General features: G+C 38.7%; 1 protein-coding gene across 3 annotated transcripts in view; it reads right to left on the bottom strand.

The window, feature by feature from the left end:
- pcdh11 (protocadherin 11) overlaps window positions 1–19,116 on the bottom strand; it is a 177,062-nt gene extending 157,946 nt beyond the window's left edge. Inside the window, exons 1-3 of one of the 3 annotated variants that reach the window (XM_084133291.1) lie at window positions 18,470–19,116; window positions 10,604–11,188; window positions 2,472–4,958 (exon numbers count right to left, since the gene is read on the bottom strand). In XM_084133291.1, the coding sequence (XP_083989417.1) occupies window positions 2,472–4,958; window positions 10,604–11,143 (3,027 nt within the window). In that variant the 5' untranslated portion in view covers window positions 11,144–11,188; window positions 18,470–19,116. The remainder of the gene's footprint in view (window positions 1–2,471; window positions 4,959–10,603; window positions 11,189–18,469) is intronic. The other 2 variants (XM_084133293.1, XM_084133292.1) reach the window with 2 other exon arrangements.
- Between the last annotated feature and the right edge of the window lie 343 nt (window positions 19,117–19,459).

The following is a 19,459-nucleotide window of genomic DNA, read 5'->3' as shown; positions in this document are numbered from 1 at the left end:
TTGTACTTTTTGATCAACAAACAAACAAAAAAAATATATAATTTTGACGGCATTGATGAACCTGTGGTGGTTTCTGCGGTAGGGAAGAAACGTAAGCCATCGAAATCTAATCATTTACGTGAGGAGATTAAGAAGATGAGGCACTCGGGAGGAGGAAAAATGCCGACTGTTGCTTGTTCTCACACTACAGCATCAAACGTCTGTCACGCTGACACGTTGACCCCAGGGGATCTTTTGAAAAACTTTCAATTGTTTTACTCAAAGTCAACGAAAACCGATCAGGACCAAGCCATTTTACAGCTGATCGCCATCAAAAAAGTTCAGGAGGTATTTCCTAGCGATGGCTGATTGAATGTATTTTTAGTCCAGTGCCTGAATATAGGCCTAAGATTAGTATTGACCGAGTTCAGAGGCTGTTATATGTGGATCAACTTACTTTGTTTTTGTATTTTCAACCATTTCAATCTGAAAAATAACTTTTATATAGATTCAATGGATTAATTGCATTTTGAACAAAAAAATGTGTCATGAATTTATTGCATTTTGGGGAAAAAATAATATGTTTTTATAATAAATCTTTGAAAATCAAAATCTGGATTTGAATTTGTTTATGTTATAATAACCTAAAGATGATATGTGGAAGTTTGAAACAGAAAACATTGGTTTTCATCTTGACACTTTCTTCATGAAGAGTTTGGTTCCAAAACGCGATACATCCATTTTGATTAATTTGAGTAAAAATGTGTTTTCTATATTTTCTGTATATATTAATTTGCTATAGTAACTGTAGTACTGACAGTACAAGGCACCACAAGGCACCATCTGAATAGGATTTTTTCACAAACATTTCAAGAAGAATCTGATGCAAGGTTTCAAAACCTTCAACACATATTTCTGCATATTTCAAAACGTACAGAAGCAGGAGGACAACTTTGGCAGGGCAAATTACAAACCTAACCTGAATTATGTGTCATTCCATAATCTCACTATGTAAGCAGGCTTATAATGCACCATGGCAGAGTGTTGCTTTTAACTGCATTTTAAAATAAAGGCCTCATGGTGAAAATGGAACATCAGCTATGTGTGGGTGTCACCTTAAATTACCATGCGCACAATGTGTCTGAGTGGATATACTGTAATTTGTAAGAAATATGCAGAGGGGGATTTTCTTCAATAAGGACAAGAGCTCACAGTGGATGACATGATATTACAGAAAAATACAAGATTGTCTGTGATTGAATACTAATGCTAAACAAAAACAGAAATAAATATTTTGGCAAGCTAGTTACTGTTCATGTCGATAGTGTCTTATATAGTGTCCTATCACTATTTACATCCTCAGTCTTGTTTGAATCTGGGCCTCTGGAGTATTGCCAACTTACATTCCTGACCGCAATCCTGTGCTTTCTAACCTACTCAAAAAAATGGCTATGCGGCAGACTCAATGCCTGGTCATTAAAAACATGCAGTTGATAGGTAAAATGAATGGTGTTTCAAGCTATTAGTGAATATGCTTCTATTTAAGTCTCCTGGTCCCACAGCTCTGTCTTCACCTTGATCTCTCTGACCTACAATCGCACAGCTCAGTCTTCCACTCTGTGAGAAAGACCAGTTGCCGCAGCGAAGCCACCTCTCTCTCCACCCCAATTTACATTTATGTCCCTCACCTGCTTTTATTTATTAGCTATTTTGCATTTGGCACATCTCCTCTGGAACCATAGACTAGAATACTGGTATTCAAATGAACCTTTGTCTCATTAATGCTGGCAATTTCCCTCAGAGACAACTTATAATGTTTCCTTTGGACTGAGTTCGGAATTCTATTTAAAAATAATCATCCTTTCCCTACTATGTTACAAGTTTTAGCTCTAATGAGTTCTATCAAGCATTTCTGTGGGAAACAATTGTTTCAGCAGTGTGCATCTGTTCAGTTGTGCCTGTGAAACGCAACCCTATCTTGTTTGGTTTTCTGTCAAGCATGCTTGGTTTTAGCATGTCAATCAAGAACAAACATAGCTGTAATCTCAAGCTAGCACTCTTGTTTTCCGTACACACAAAAAGTTGTTTTGCTAATAATTACTCTTTAGAATTAAATGTCTAATTTGGAAAAGAAAGAAAAAATATCACATAATCAAAGCTATCCAACTTCTCGCTATCTGTCACAGTCTTCCTAATATGTAGAATGTTCCTTCAGTTGATCATTTGTGGCATTTTTCTACAGTATTCTTCAGCGAAGAAGTGAAATGGCATTTTTGTTAATATGAGCACACAACCATAAAACCAAGAACCTCCCAATTTTAAGTTTCAGATTTTCATTTGTGTATTGTATCCTTACATGCATGCATATTTGAGCCCTTGTTGAAGCTCAGAACATGTGGCTGCCACCCTCCATTCCACATCTTTCTCACAGAAGGACAGTACAAATGGGAGCTAGAGCAGCAAGTGGTTGAAGAAAGGAAGTTATGAATTACCTGTCTGGTGTGGATTTGTCCAGGTGCCTTGAAGCTCCCTTGACAGCTGCACTCTGAAACGCTGTAGGGATCGGAGCTGCTGGAGGAACATTTGGATAGTGAGTCACAACCCACGACGAATGTGTTGTCCAGTGGGAGTTCCTGGATGACATGATGCTTCTTGGGAGCCACAGGGGTCTCTGGTTTGATCTGGAATGTTGGCTGAGGGGAAGCGGATTTGTAGTGCTTGGCTAAGTCAGGACTGTCAGGTTTGAAGGTAGTCGGTGTGGTAGCCCAGTTGTACTTTCCCATTGTCTGCTCCTCAAGTTCAACAGGGAGGTCTAAGGTGCCATTGATGTGCTCATGGGTAGGGTCATCGGACTTGGATTCCTCAATGGTTACGAAATTCAACAGCAAACTTTTTGGAGACCTCTTCTTCTTCTTCTTTTTCTTTTTAATCTGCCGACCTTCCTGGTTTGGTGAAACCCACTCACCACTCTGCTTGCTCTTCTGGACAACTTTGTGTCTCGGTGTCTGTCGACAGCGTACCAGAGCAGTCACAAAGATCACCAAGATAACAGTCATAGTCCCAGCAATTATGGCAATAACGACAATCACGTAGCCATTGGTCTGGGGTGTCACATCGTTGTCCCCAATGTTCCGCTCCAAGGGAGTCTCCAAACTCTTGCGTAGTTGCTCCTGGATGAACGTGGCATTAGACACAGTATCATTCACAAACAAATGAACAAGGGCAATTGCATGTAAGGACTCAGGCTGTCCCAAATCCTTAACCTTTACCACTAGCCTATGGAGACCTTGGTCTGTCGCTATAATCTTCTCCTGCAGAGTAATGTTGCCTGTCGTTTTGTCAATGGCAAACAATCCTCTCGGCGACCCTCCAATAATACTATACTGCAGCTCTGCGTTCATGCCTGTGTCATTGTCAATGGCAAACACTCTGGTCACCACAGATCCAGGGCTGGTGGTTGAAGGTACTAGATCATAGGAGTAGTTTGAGGAGGGGATGACAAACACCGGTCGATTGTCATTGACATCTACAACATTTATGGTGACCTTGGCATATGAGGTGGTTTGCATTTGACCTGCGTCCACAGCCTTGACAACAAATGTGTAGGAACTTTGTTGCTCCCTGTCGAAGGTAATGTTTGGTTTGATCACCCCGGTTTTTGGGTCGATGATGAAATTGTCCTTTCCATTTATGATCGAGAGGGTAATGACTGCATTGTCGCCAGCATCTGCATCCGTGACAGTGATCAAACCGACTGTTCCATACAAAGGCAGGTTCTCAGGCACATAGAAGTTGTACTCGGGATGGGTGAAGGCTGGACTGTTATCATTTTGGTCTTGGACTATTAGCTTTACGGTGACGTTGCTTTGAAGAGCGGTAGAACCATTATCCCTGGCAATGACTGTAAATGAATACTTCTCCTGCTTCTCTCTATCCAGCCTTTTGACAACAGAAAGGATACCAGAACGGGGATCTATGTTAAACCCATCAGGAGCATCTGGCCCAAGACTGTAAATAATAAGGGCATTTGAACCACTATCTGCATCTGTTGCACTGATTTTTATCAACTGTGTGCCGGGGTCATTGTTTTCTGGAATGGACAGCTGGATTTCAGGTTGAGGGAAAACTGGGACATTGTCATTCTCATCCTTGATTTTAATCAGAACCATTGCCGAAGTGTTCAAAGGAGGTTTCCCAGAGTCAGATGCGACTATCCTAATCGCATACTCGCGAGTGGTCTCAAAATCTAAGGGAGCGGCAGTTTCAAGCAAAAACTGGTCATTGAAGACCGGCTTCAGTCTGAAAGGTACATCATGATCAGTGTAACAAGTTACTTTACCGTTCAGATCTGCATCTTTGTCTGTCACAGTAATTAGAGCTATTTTTGTGTTAAGGGGGGCATTTTCAGACAATAGCACAGTGCCATTAACTAGATTAATTATATAACGGGTGTCTATAGAGGGGACATTGTCATTAATGTCTGTTACATTGACTATCACTGTAGCCCTTGAAGGAGTAGAGCTTCCGTCACTGGCCAGCACTATAAGCTTGTGCACTGGGTTGACTTCCCTGTCCAATGGCTGCTTGACGGTAATCAGTCCAGTTGTGCTGTCAATAGCAAAATGTCGTTTGGTGGCAGGGGAGATTTGGTTGCTGAAGGAGAAGTGAATCTGAGCATTGGACCCCAGATCAGCATCTGTGGCATGAAGGTGAGTGACAGATGTTCCCATTGGGGCATTCTCAGGAACGTTTACCTCCACCTCGCTGTCCTTGAACACCGGCCGATTGTCATTCACATCTGAGACAGTCACCTGCAGAATGGCTGTGCTGGACTTTGGAGGTGTGCCACCATCCTCAACTTTAATTTTCATCACAAAGGTGTCCTTCGTCTCCCGGTCGAGACTCTGCTGGACTATGAGTTGAGGCCATTTGTCTCCTTCAGGTGTCTCAATGATGTCCAGGCCAAATTCGCTCACACTCTGGAAAATACAGTCAAAAAAGTATTGTAAACAGTTTGCAGTATGTAAAAAATAAAACACCTCCACTTGATGTTTATGTTTGAACTAAAAATCTCATGCTGCATTTTTCCATCTGCTTCATATGTTATTGCTGTTGTTGTTGTTGTTATTGTGCATATAACTAGTTTTTCTTACTTTAAATGCATGTCAGAACTTACAGACACAAGTCAGAAACATTCAAATACTAATGTGTTTGAGCCAGTCATTTATTCTGGCTTTTAACAGATGTTGGCTTTAGCTTCAGCATTAAACCTTGGGGTTAAAGTTCTTTAATCCTATGAGCAACTGCACAAGGTCTTCAAAATATTTACTTGAAAAGCCCATCCGGGGGATATTATTCTATAAAGCAAACACTGGATCCCCACACAGTAAACAGTTCCATCGAGCACCTGAAAACTAAAATATGTGCCATAAACGATGCACTGAACACTGTTTCTCCCACCAAAGTAAATAGGTCTAAGATGTGGTAAACAATCAAAAAAAATTTGCTGGACAGGAAATGACCTTGTGTCATTCCATATTTACTTGGGTGAGCATGAATCGATGCACATATTCCTGCATGAAATATTACAGCAAGCCTTTTATTAACCCTCATGTTTGTTTGTTTTTTTGTTGTTTTTTTGCTCCCTGACCTTTATGGATTCCTTAATAAACACACTTAGTTAACTTTTTTGTATTTTAAAACCATTTGCCAGTCTGACATAAAATAGCAGATTTAACATTAAAAAACAACATTTTCTACCAACCAATACAAGTAACAAAGCCACAGTGCATCTCATAACAGTATAATAATGAAACAGTGAGTTCTAGCCCAATCCTCTGGTGTATTCTGTTTTGCTGCACACAACTTATTGTTTTACCCAACTAGCAAGACTCTGATTTAGTGTATGGAAGACAACTTGTGCAGTTTCAAGTTCATATGTGAGCAAAGCAAAGGAGTAAAAGAGATTTCCATTTTAAACATACTGCAAGACCACCACAGATTAAAGAAAAGGAAAAACCTGAACATAAAAAAAAATAAAAAAAATCTCCTGGCAAGGAGCTAAATCTAGGCAACAGCAAAGCCTGAGGAAAATGAAAACAAATGCATATGTAATCCCCGTGAGAGACCAGCTTTGACTGTTTAAAATAATTGCCTTCCTACCAAAACTAGCCCTAATATTTATGATTACAGATCAGGCTACATGGTACGACAAAACATCACATATATTCTATATTTCCGTGGTTGGCGAGCGAGGGAGACAGGGGAACAGTGCCTGAATGAGAGTCAAGCACATTTGTGAAACAAAGAGGCTCTTTGAAGCTCTTTCAGTCAAAAACATTTTCATGCTAGAACAAGAAGAAGCAACTTCCTTAAGAGATAAGCTTCCTGACACACATGAAGCTGGGAAAGATTACTCTGTCTAGGCACACATTTCAAATGTGATTACGATATTTATATGCATTCATGCTATGGGTAATCTTGAGTCATTTAGTCTGGCACTAACAAACCACTTTTCATTGGCACAATGCATGCAGCTACAGTACATGTTAACTGTTCTACAATATCAAACTACAATTTCTTTATTTGGTTGACAAAGTAAGCTTTGTACATGCTAAAATCATGTAACACCTCCCTTTGGTGGTTCTTGGCACACTTTTGTGACCATCTGTGGTCTACTGTCAGTACTACCAACACATGCGAAAACACACATATCAAGACTCATCCAAGACATAATTAGCATCAAAACCAGAAAGGTTATAAAAGGAACAATTTGCAGAACAGCACTTCTTCCATATACAGTCAACACAAATCAACAAAGCTGACTGCCGTAGTAATGTTTATATGAGACTCAACACAACAATCTGTGAGAAGCGGATCTGTTTGTCAGTTACAAATACATGCATGGTGACTAAAATGCCTTTTTTTTAACTAATTATATATGACTCTTTTGGATTTATTCAGGGAGATAAAACACAGTTTAGCTAATGAGTCTGGTTTTAAAATGTCTAGCAATGAGGGGATCAATCATAATTTTTTTTATGTCAGGCCCATAGAAAATGAGGCTGGGGGATTCTGATTATCTTTAGACGGACTCAGGTAGAGTCAAAAGAACATGAATCACAGGCCCATGGGAAGTGAAAAATGTCTGAAATCAATCCAGGTAGTGCATAAGAATCTACATATTCATACCAACTAAACTGTAGAGCATTATGATGGACACATGGGATAAACCTCTTTCGTTCGAGTAAAAGACTGACTGGGGATGATACTGGGTGTTAGACAATGAAAAAAAAAAAATGAAAAAAAAAAAATGAAAAAAAAAAACTTGCTTAAACTGAACCCAATTGCAATCAAGAAATATATGCAAAAGCGAATGTCAGTTATAAATAACAGAAAAGAGAGCGGTATCCTAACAGTAGAATATATCAGTGGGCTCCATTTTGCATAGTTCAACCCCAGAGTTTCTCTCAGCTTTGCAGACTGGCTGAATAATCTGTTGTATGAATCAATGAGATGAACTTCTACAGCAACAACTCAGAATGAACTCAGTACCAACAACTGAGAAATTGAATATTTTAGACCCTTGTACCATTGCATTGTGTTATAACACAGAATAAAAGTAATAAATATGAATATCATACAACATATGAATCCATAAATAATATGCACATTAAGCCGTCTTAATTTATACCAGTACCAACTATAATCAAATTTAATCAGATTTGAGACTGAGACCAAAACACAAGCATTGTCTCCTAGCCAGGTCACACTTTGGCTGAAGAATCAGCCAAAAATTAGGTACAAATGAAACCTGGAACCAACTGACAGCCAGTAATGTGATTAGAATCTGCTACAATTTCCCCAGCGTTCACTATTGTCCAGAACACTCCCAGAAATCAGTTTACCTTATCCACTCACCCTTAAAGTTGATTCACTTTTACTTTTAGACTGATAAAGACTGATTCTCAAGGGAGTAAAATGACAAAACATTTGGTTTAATGAGCATATTCTCTCATAAGCTAATTGTTATAATTATTCTTATTTATTTTATATAGAAGATCGACGGCACTGACCTACCAAGAACCGAGACATTTAAGTATCTTGGCTAAACGATTGCAGTTGATGGAAGTCTGAACCATGAAGCCACTGCGCGAGTCAACGCTGCCTGGCTGAAGTGGTGCACGCAGACCAGCTTCACGTGCGATTGGAAGACCAGTGACCGTCCTAAGTCAAAGGTCTACCGAATGTCATTCTCATGTCATGTTGCTCTTTATGGTGCTGAGTGTTGGCCCGTGACGAAAGATGTAGAACGCCGTTTCTGTGTCATGGAAACAAAAATGCTGCGATGGATCTCCGGCATCACACGCTTCGACCATGTCTGTAATGATGACACGCTGCACAACGATCTCAAGCTTACCGGTTTGCACCCCGATCAAGCCGACAATCGCATCAAATGGCGCCAGCGATCCAGAAAAGCGGACCCTGCTACTATGCGGGATAAACACTAAAGAAAAAGAAGAAGACGATTCTTATTTATTTTATACTGCAAGCGATTCTTGGGTAACTAACCTTTTGTGGAAAGAGTCAGAACTCTTCAGCTCAACTTCAGGCACAACAATTACTTTGTTCAAAGAGGATGATATCTTTCTCAAGAATCAATATGAAGCCTTTGTGGTGCAACATTCATAGAAACTCTTTATGGCATGTTACTTGTCAGCCCTTGATCATTAATGCATCATTCAACTGGCTCTACACATTGTCTTCAACTGAAATAACTGGAGAAGTGAGAACTTAAATAAAATAAAAATCACACTTTCAATAAATTATTTAAGCTGAGCTAGTTTCTCTTCTATTTCAAATCAGAATCAGGCACAGATGAAACCAAAATACACATAAATTATTTAAATGAAATGATAACGTTAACGCTGACCTTGACTGCCCAAATAAGCAAGCCAATGGATACTTTATTTTCTTAAGTTTCGACTGTGCCGCAGATCTAAAATAGCAATACTAACGGTCCCAGGTGATTAAAAACACACAAATGGCTTCAAAAGAGAGAAACTTATTTCTTAATGTGAGGTTAGAGTGCTTAAATGGCAGGGTAAAAATAACAATGAGTTGGGTGGAACACACAACAGAAAAGTCAATATCCTCATCCCATGAGCCTGATCTGATCCACATGGTTCCAGATAGGACTTGTAAAGAGGTTCTCTTTAAGTGATAAAAATCTCTTATAATGGAAAGCACTCCTCCAGCCATGCATGGTATTACTTTCTGTAGGCTGACCTTGATAGTGTCCAGAGGTGCTTCTGTGCATCGTTCCAGGTGACATGGCAACACTAATGCTGATGGAACAATTAATATGGCACCGCAATTAAAACCAGGGTAGGCAATAACGGCCCTCTGTGTCATAAACGAGGGCTTCCTCCTTAGGGGACATGACTGGAATGAGTAAAGAGCAGAAGAGGGATTGCTATCAGAGCTCTTTCAAAGCTATGTGCGCAGCAGCTGTGGCCCACAATGCTAATCGTGCAGCTCCATGCTGACGGTGAGCCGGTCTAAACCATTACTGTGTGGGAGCTTCAGAGATTCATACTCTCATAGGACCATGCAAACGCAGTCCAAGAGGTGGATTCACGGCCAGATGCTGCTCGTGGGATGCTTTCAACAACCTCAGAGGATGAAACATATCCTCCCTTTCCATTTCTGTTTACTTAGATCTACCCTCACCAAACTCGCATGCATGATTCATAAAAAGAAACACTACACTTGCAGATGAAGAACAAATGAAATCATCTAAAAGGAAACAGCGCCTTTACATATTAATTGTAATTTTATGAGGCAACGCACTGGTCATTTTCCAAGCACAGGCAATCGAAAGAGCCACAGCAGGATTGGCAGAGAGAGAGAGAGAGAGAGAGAGAGAGAGAGAGAGAGAGAGAGAGAGAGAGAGAGACTCTTTAAAAATGCAAATTGGTAACTTAATCAGACATGAAAAGCAAGGATTCAGCTAATTCTCAAAAGAAAAGGTACAAATTACTCTTTCACACTTTAATGACAGTCTTGGGCTCTTTGTTTCACACTGTATTTGAATTTCACACAGTATTTGAATTTTAATTAAAATACAGGGCGATCTTTCTAGGGAATACCCGTTCATTCATTGAACGATGTTGTGTCGCAATCTTCTGCTTTTTGACCGACATCCCAGACGAGTGTGCTTAGTGACTTTTTACCACTTCTCAGCTGATTGGCCCCTCTGACACTGTATAAAAGGCTAAGTTAAATACACATGCAACATATCTGCTACTGTATATCATTTAATAGCATGCATATCATTATCCTACTTTCCAGTTTGAGCACCTATATTAAGCCTCTGAGAATATTATGCTAGTTTCTCAGAGGACATCAATTAGAAGTACTAGTACTGTTCACCCCATTGTTCATATCTATCTTAGTGGAATTACCAACTTACCTTAAACAAAACAGAGGAAATTACTTTTAAAACCTTGAGCCAAATTTTTATTTATTTTTTATTGCTTACTGTGCTATTTTTATTCTGAACATTAAGGGCCCATTAAATGGCAGCGTCACATAATAAATCACAGCTGAATGTTGAACTCACCTTGACAAGCTCGTAGTGTTGAATCCCATTGATTCCTATATCAGGGTCAAATGCAGAAGGGACAGGGTAGCGACTGTTGATGGCTGTGTTTTCTGGAATGGAGATGTTGATAACCGTCGATTGGAAGAGCGGGGCGTTGTCATTGATGTCTTCGATAAGGAAGCGTATCTTGACCAGTCGGAAAATCTCGTCTGGTAGCACGGCAACCTCGATCTCGTAAAAGCAGCGCTTCTCATTGAAGACTCCGGAGCAGAGTTTCTCACGGTCGATGCGGTTGGCTGTGGTGAAAATCTCTCCTGTGCTGGCTTCTACCCTGACCAAAGGCACATCACCTGTCTTGTAGACAGGTTTAAACTGAAGTGCTGAAGACAGTTTAATGTCTGGATCTAGGTTCAAGTTTAGGTCTTTGCGCAGGTTTCCGATGCGCACATTCTCCGACTGCTCCTCTTTTACTGTGTAGTCCTTCTCTTGAGCCCGGCACATCAAGAATAGGCAGGTGAGTAAAACCACCAGAACATGGGCCTCACTTGCCAAGTCCATACTCAGAGTAGGTGCTGCACTCTCTTCAAAGATCTGCAAGGTCTGCTAGAGGAAGAAAGGGGGGAAAAGAGAAAGATGGTCATATTCACAACTGTGAAACAGTTTTGCTACAAATAGCTTTTTGATCCTTTGGCTTCTTTAAAAGATTAAAGAGAGAGTTCAGCCACATTAATAAAAATCCTGTTCATTCCTCTCACTCTCGTGTCCTTCCAAACTTGTATGACACAGAAGTGAACACACACAAAAAGGGAATTTTTGAAAAATGTGCTGGTTGCTCTTTTCCATCCCTTTACAATAATGGGGGAGGTTTTAAACCTTCAGTCATGTTTATCAGAGTAGCAATGTGAACAAGTTACTCTTAAGTTTGAACGTTTTTAAACAAATCAGCTGATAGTTTACAAAACTGATGTGAATAATTTGTTCACGAATTAATTTGGTTTAAGTTCTCACTGTGTCATCTTACTGAATCAGTGATTCAAACGTAGCAGTGAGCAGATCACTTTTATGATACTTTTATGGTCCTTTGCATCTTTTTTAAAGCTTGAAAGCAAGACAAAAATATTTGCAGTGAAGCTTTTAAGCAAAAATATATAGAATAAACAAGAGGAGTGGCTAGCCGCACACTGATCCACTCAAGACTGGAAGTCTACAAAAACATATTTTATTTTTCAAAGTGCATCGTGCAAAAAAGCAAAAATACATAAACATCTGAAAACAAGACTATAGACACAAAAGATCCTTGTTTTAATAGAAAACGCAAACTACTGAGGTTTTTCTGTAAAATGAGAAAATGAGAGGGAAAAAAACAATTTGCTAATGCGGTAAGAAATATAACTGCACAGAAAAGAATTTTTTTCTCTAAAGTATAAAGTAACATGTATTCTAAAGAAAGAAAGCCATACAGGTTTGGAACGGCATGAGGGTGAGTAAACGTGGGTGAGTTTTTTCATTTGTTGTTTAGACAAAAGGAAAAATAAGCTGTTTTAACAATATGATTCATTGTTTAAAATGGTCAAATGCTATAGAGAGGCTCTCAAGATTTCAGACTGCAGATAATGGACTTTTGTACGCCATTGGCAACACTCAACAGAACTACAATGCATGATATCAGATTACAGTATGTTGATATTTTGAGTAGTCAAGATGCAACTGTAGGGTAAGTAGGAATTTTATTATTTAAAGTTTAAGAATTGAAAGACATAGGCCCAAAATGACTGTCAATAACCATCAGAAGAATAGCACAAAGCCATAATTCAAAAGCACCAAGACATGATTTATGAATCAGCATTTCAGTGTTTGTTGCCAACTTGCTCGATGGCCACACAAATCCTGTCAGGGCATTATATAAATAAAAGTAGCCAGAGGGCTGAGGCTTTCACAATGTGCCAACAACTCAACTAGGTCACAGAGAACTGGTGGTGGAGATGCCTAACACTTCCAGACTCTGGGTTCTGTTAGTGTACAGACTTGTCCATGCAGTGCTATTTCTGTTTGAATATGCCCTTAACCTTAACAACATCAGAAACTCCACACTGAGTTTGACTTTCTTTTAAAGTGATCGTAATAATGAACAACTATCTAGATAATTAATAAGTTGCACTTTTTTTTTTTTTTTAAAGCAGGAATATCCAATGTAGTAAATTAAGCAGTATGATTTAGTAAATTAATTAATTAATATTCAGATATATGTTCAGATATAGCATGTTACTTACTATAGCCACTGAGAAAAAAACATCACACCATAATGTTTTTGAAATGGGATATGGAATACTGTTAACAATGCCTTCCCATTTGTCAAGTCATTAATGTGTAATTTGTATGTGCCAAAAGGCTGTTTGTTTAAAAACAAAGCTGAACGTAGCAGAGAAACATGATCGTGTACCTTGAAGATGTGCTTCACACATCAAAAATTCATCACAAAGGCAGATTTTTTTAAACACACAGAGAGTTGAAGGCCCCGTTTTTTTTTAGCCGCTCAAGTCTCGGCTGTCAGCGAGATGTTCTGTTTTTCACAGTGAACACTCCGGCTGGACTGTAGGGACTCATTAAAGGTTTGTTGGGCAGACGTGCACCACTCACAGTATTTACATGACAGTGATCAATGGCCAGCTTACTATCTGCACATATTATCAGACTGTTATGTTTTTCTTTGAAGAAGGTAGTGAAAAATTATTTGATTTGCTTTTGAAGACTGCACCATTTTTGAGTCGGCGAGAGCATAGCAATTACTATTCACCTACTGTACTCTGATAAGCCCGAAAGAGTCCAAGGCAGTATCCAACAATGCATAATGAGGAGGACTTACTGGCAAAGGAGTGCAATGCAGAGTAGTGCATAAAAGATGAAAAGACGATCTACATCTAAATAACCACAACTGACATTAAGTATAACGTGGACGGGCCTTTAAAACACCCAAGAAGGGCGACGGGTCTCTTGCACTGCGCGTTCCATTGCATCTTTAGGTAATCAGTTTACTGTCAACAATAGTGAATCGCATCGTCCCGGGGAGAGTGAACACCGATGAACCTGTATAACCCAAAATAGCACCAACTAGTGTAGGCAGTGTAAGTTCTAGCTCTCAGTAAGTGATGTCTGGCATTTTGTATGGAGCTCTGCTACCCTGGGACATGGTTCTGGGATTAGACAATTCCACACGGGAGCCCACATGTCACTCCTCCCCATATTTAGGACAGTTTATGTTGTTGTGAAAACTCGCAGAGCCATTTTCAGATTTACTCCTGGGAATGATCCTTTCAAAACTATACTCTGGATGGATTTGCAAAGCTTTGAGTTTCAACTTTCCCAATCTTTGGAAACTTCCAGCTTGAGAGTGAATAGAGAGAATTAGCTGGGAAAATTGCACTCATGGGTATCGGTGAGACTTTCTCCCTGCTTGCACAGGGTTCCAGTGATCTATTCTGAGCAGCGGACCATGCATTCCAGGGAGTTTGTGAAAGCCGTGCTTCCCTCCGGAGCCTGGAGTGAGCGGCACACAGACTTTGGAGCGCTTTACGTGACAATGTGATGGACAGGCCTGCCTGTATTTTGATTTTGAGCTGAGCTGTCAAGAAAGAAAATAATTTTACATGTCAACCACAAGGAACCGAATGCTGCAGAGGTGTAAAAATCAATACAGTTCACCTACCAAACAGGCACCAGATAAAAACGATCAAATTTAATAACAACGGTAATTAAAGCAAAATGACATTTCGAATAATGATTAAAGCCGCTTATGGAAGTTAAACTAGGACAACTGCCTGAAGCGTGTCACTTAACTTATTCTTATCAGAAGCATCACTCTCTATATCGGTTTAAAGAAACCCTGTGTAAGTATGATTCTTTGACATTTCGATATAGTTTGAGTTTGCCCTCTACCTTTTGCCATCAGCAGCTTGAGACCCATAACCCCCTGCCAGCTGTTCGCCCGGCCTACCTGCTGTCTTTCTTGTGTAGTCAGGATGTCAGCCTTTTCATCAACAGGAAACATGTTTTTAATTATTTATTCAGCCTTTATGTATCATGAAGACATCTCTTTTATATCAAATAGGTGGTAATGAAAAGCTTCTGGTATAATTATTAAATATGTTTATTGCTTTTATTATTGTTGTGTTTTTGTTATGCAACATCATTATCGTATTTTTATATCTGTTAATTAATCACTCGTATGTACCTGAATAGGCTAGACTGATGCGTCGTATAAAGTTAGGATCCTACTGAAATACACAAACTGGCTTTGAGTAGCTTCGATGGCGACTACACTGATCCGAAGGACCAATGATCAATTGAATGATCAATAGGGAGGTATTAACATACCAAACAGGCTGCCAGTCGCAACGGATAAACAGATGTAGCCAACGCGATGGAGTCGATTTATATCCGTCAGCAAAGATTATGCATCCAAACAGTCATGTCTGCCATTCATCAATTTATCAAAGTTCCCATGCGGTCAGATGACAAAATAACTTATGGCTATAGCTTTAGCCGAGAAGGAACCGAGAGTGATTTTGTTTACGTAAAATAGTGAGCCATGAATCATCATCATCGAGATTTTTCTAATTTGAATCATAAATAATCTTAGTAAAACTTGATTTAATTCTTTAGACCCAACATCAGGCAATTTATCGTGGGCACTTTCAGTGGAACAGCATGTCAGTTGTTGATATATCATTCTCCTATGATTTTATATTGACAAACATTGCAAAGTGTATAACATGCCAATGAAACTAAATCTTAAAGGATGGTTTTTGGCCTATGATGCACCATTCATCTTCACTCTTACCCCTTGAATTTTCTCTTCAAATAAATAAATGATTAAATGTATTAATTCTAGAAGTTATAAATGACAGCAGGGAATCACAAGGGATTTTTACAAATGAAGGATAATTTATTATGGACCTGAAGATGATGGAATCACTCTTTTGATCTTTTTCCACTACAACTTTTATGGTTCGTCTTATGTCGTATATTTACAGAACAATTGTCAATTGAATTTTTCAAAACACGTACCCATGCATTTTCACTTCAACAAATTATATCAGTTCACCTTGTTCTAAAACACAGTACATTATTAAAATGTAATAAATAAATAAACAAATAAAAATATAAAATACGCTACTTTATTATCTTATTTATTGAAGGTGGTAAAGCATTATTTTTCTCTTATTGCAATGCAGGACAAGATAAATAAATAAATAAAACTGCCAATAGAGGGCACTGGAGTGGTCAGTGTGGTCAAAATAAGACAACTAATATACAATAAATAACCATTCATATTAATAATTAATACAGGTGGGAGGCAAACTCTTATTCTAATGTTCAGATAATGCAAGACCACATTGTATCAAGTGAAACCACCTTGACCAGCACTGCAGTGCAGTTTCAGTATTCGGCATTGACAGGGATAATCGTTGTCGCATTAATCTTTTTTTTTCTGCCAATTTAGTATTTCTACTTTTTTAAGTTTGCAGAGGATAACTGTAAAATTGATATCATTTTACTGCGTCTCTACTAGGTAAGTTATTCACTCAAATTGTTGTTACTATTAACATTGATATTGGTAGCTTATAAAACAATACAGAAATGTGTATTAAAACATTTGACTTCACCATGTGGCTATAATCAGTTACTGAAACCTTAACCATTTATGTTGCATTATTGGATTACAGGCAACTACATTACAGTCAAAATTGTTTTGAGACATGCCCTGCATATCGCTTTCATGTTACAGCAGACATCATCATCATACTTTTAGTGCTCGATCAAGACAGAAAAAAATCTTGTCTTCTGTTTCATATACAAACAATAATCTTAACTCACACCTTTGTATGTGCCAGAACTTTGCTCTATAAAGATACATATTTTGTTTGCATATAGTTTACTGCATATATTGTGACAACACAACATTCAATATATTTAGAACCACAAAGAATTGATAAATAAATTGAAAATATAGGCTAGACGTAATGCATAAAAAATTAATAAGTGTTACTTGTGGCAACAAAATATGCTATCTAAAACTGGGATTTTTGGTTTCTTGCATACTGTTAAAAATTTCACAACATTCTTTCAGCATCCACTCTAGGGGTTCAGTACTTTCCACACTTCATGAGGGGCTGTGAGAACTTATAAGAATTACTACAAACAATAAGTTATAAAGAGAAAGGCCTGTTGAATTTCTCCATATCTGAGTGTTGCTCAACCACCAGAGATACACTGTAAAAATGAAAACCAGTTGCATCATTTTGCCTTGGAGCATGAAACAATGTTGAACTCTCGTCCCTATGAAAATCTAAATTAGAAATTAATCAGATTTGACACTCATACGTGTCGCCAAAGGTCGCTTGATGCAAAACTTAGTGACAGAATGTGAGCAAAGCAAGCAGAATGGACTACATCTACAGTACATCGCGATCCAGTGTAGGCTACATTTGGACACTTAAAAATTACCATGGTAACTATTGTAATTTAGCAGCTAAATACCATAGTAACAACAGCTATTACTAAGGCAAGACTAATAAATGGAAATGGGATTACCTACAAACAGTGTAAGGCTTTAAGAATCTTTGCTATTTGCATTTCTGTTTTTTGTATGACACATGGACATTATCAAGTTAACAACCATTTTTAAAGAAGTAACCATAAATGTAGTAGCCTATCTACACTTTAATAATAAGGGTTGCATAGGTTAAATAGGATAAACGTTTTATTATTAATATTAGGCTATTGACTATTTTTTTATTGTTGTCAAGAAAACTTTCTATACACTGATTTAAAGAACCACAACGCTAATACTGATAATAACTTTTTAATCTAATGAGAACCAAATATTCATAAAAAATAAAATAAAAAACTTCACAGCCAAAACCGGTTATGGCTGAAAATATAAGCAATTAATTAACCTTTATTTCTAAGAGCGTATGGAATTCTTATGGGAACTATAAATGGTTAGGCTACCATAGGGTTTTTTTTTTTGTTTTTTTTTTTGTTTTTTTAAGGGACATGATCTGTATTTGAATCAGTATTTCTGTTTTGCCTCGTCCAGTACACCGCTTTAGAAAATGACGCATCCTGGATCAGCTTCCGACTTCATCTGCTGATGCTCTTCTGTCTCGCGAGCTGCATACAGTCGTGCATTATTGAGTAGCCTAACCTATGCGATGTGGCCATTTCCTTAATAGCAAGCTATGGAATAAGATATTATTATTATTTTGCTCATAGCTTCTAAATAATTACAAAGCAAAAATCATCCCAAAGCCAACGGTTACATAGAATGCTTCAGAAGTTGTTAGATGGTGTCTTGCAGTTGCTATGCTGTTATGATTCACGTGTTGGCAGTAGACGTTCTGACTGAAATGCTTTACCCGACTTTACCTTTGCGTTGAATCGGACACGTTGCACGATACTTTTGTGTAATAAAGCCAAGTCATGATCCGAACTGACAAACTAGACTAGCGCATCTCCAAACGGAAAGTGAAGCGGTAGGGTAGCTTAGGAAATTCTGCAGTTCGTGTTATTATAAACCATACATATTTTTTAAATATTATAACCTAATGAATTTGTTTTCCTCGGGCAAACTTAAACACATCGACTTTTGTGGACAAAGGGCCTTCGACTTTTCTTTTTTTTTTTTTTTTTTTCGAACAGTGGAAGTGCCTATATTTAATCTAATTCGCGATGTTTTAAAGACATTAAAGTAGACTAAGTAGCTACGACTTGCCGTCTTAAATAAGTAGGTAGCGCGGTAAAATCCTACAATTTTTTGCTTGACGAAAAATGCATAAGATAAATAAATAACCTTTAAATGAGCATAAAGAAGACGTGTCTTACCTCGGATTTCTCAGTGAATATGGAAACTCTCAATTCCCGTCACGTAGCGGCATCACTGCTGGAGGAGATGAAGTGCCGTGCAGACTGAAGAAAATCCCAGAATCAAACAGCTTCACGTAGTGACCAGTCGGTATCCAACTAGAAAAAACGATCCATGTCCATGAAAAAGTCCACGGTCCACGCACGAACAGCGAAAAACATCTGTGAATGACTTTTAGAAGAGACGATGTAATTCCTCAGATGTCTCGCGCCTGGCTACTGCTTGAATCCCACGCGCGCGGAGAGATAGTGGTGCTCCAAATGGGTTTGTCAATGTGCAGGACTTCTTATTTCAGTGCATTCATACAGTCATCACGGGAAAACCTGGGAATGCTCCTCGCATGTATTTAAACTGTTTAATTAAGTTGTTTTTTCATTTTTTGTGCGTTAAATTAACGACTAAAGAACTTGTACATCGTTTAAATAAACGTCCTCGGACGCGTAATTTAACAGCATCCCGTGGTTTGGCAGAGTGATAGAGAGCTAATATCAATTTTGAGAAAAACTCATGGACTGTCAGTGCAACGGAGCAGGTGGACAGTGTGCCTATATGTGCAGCTTCACTTCCACACACTGAGGCGTTTTGCCGTAGTTGTACGCAGAGCTCTAGCAATCTCTGTTGTATTGTATGAACTCAGTTCCTTAGTACTGCCCACCTCTCCACCTCCGATTGACATCATCGCTGGAGGAGGAGCCTGCGATAAATTTCACAGCCTTCATCATCTTAAAGCCGCACTGCTGCTGGAGTCAGAGCCCCGCTTGCTCGCACTCACCGCGGACTAATACCTCACATCAACGCCGCTACTCGCCTGAGAGGAAAAGGGGGCACTGTTCGCTTTGCTTATAAACACGAGTTTGTGTGTGAAGTCCAACGTTAAACTACCTCATTATACTTTATACGTACGTACGTAAAAGATAGATAGATAGATAGATAGATAGATAGATAGATAG

This window comes from Abramis brama, assembly GCF_963993115.1.
Source record: "Abramis brama genome assembly, chromosome: 13".
Lineage (NCBI taxonomy): Eukaryota > Metazoa > Chordata > Actinopteri > Cypriniformes > Leuciscidae > Abramis > Abramis brama.
The sequence above is the reverse complement of the archived record's forward strand: the minus strand, read 5'-3'. Positions and strand labels throughout refer to the sequence as shown.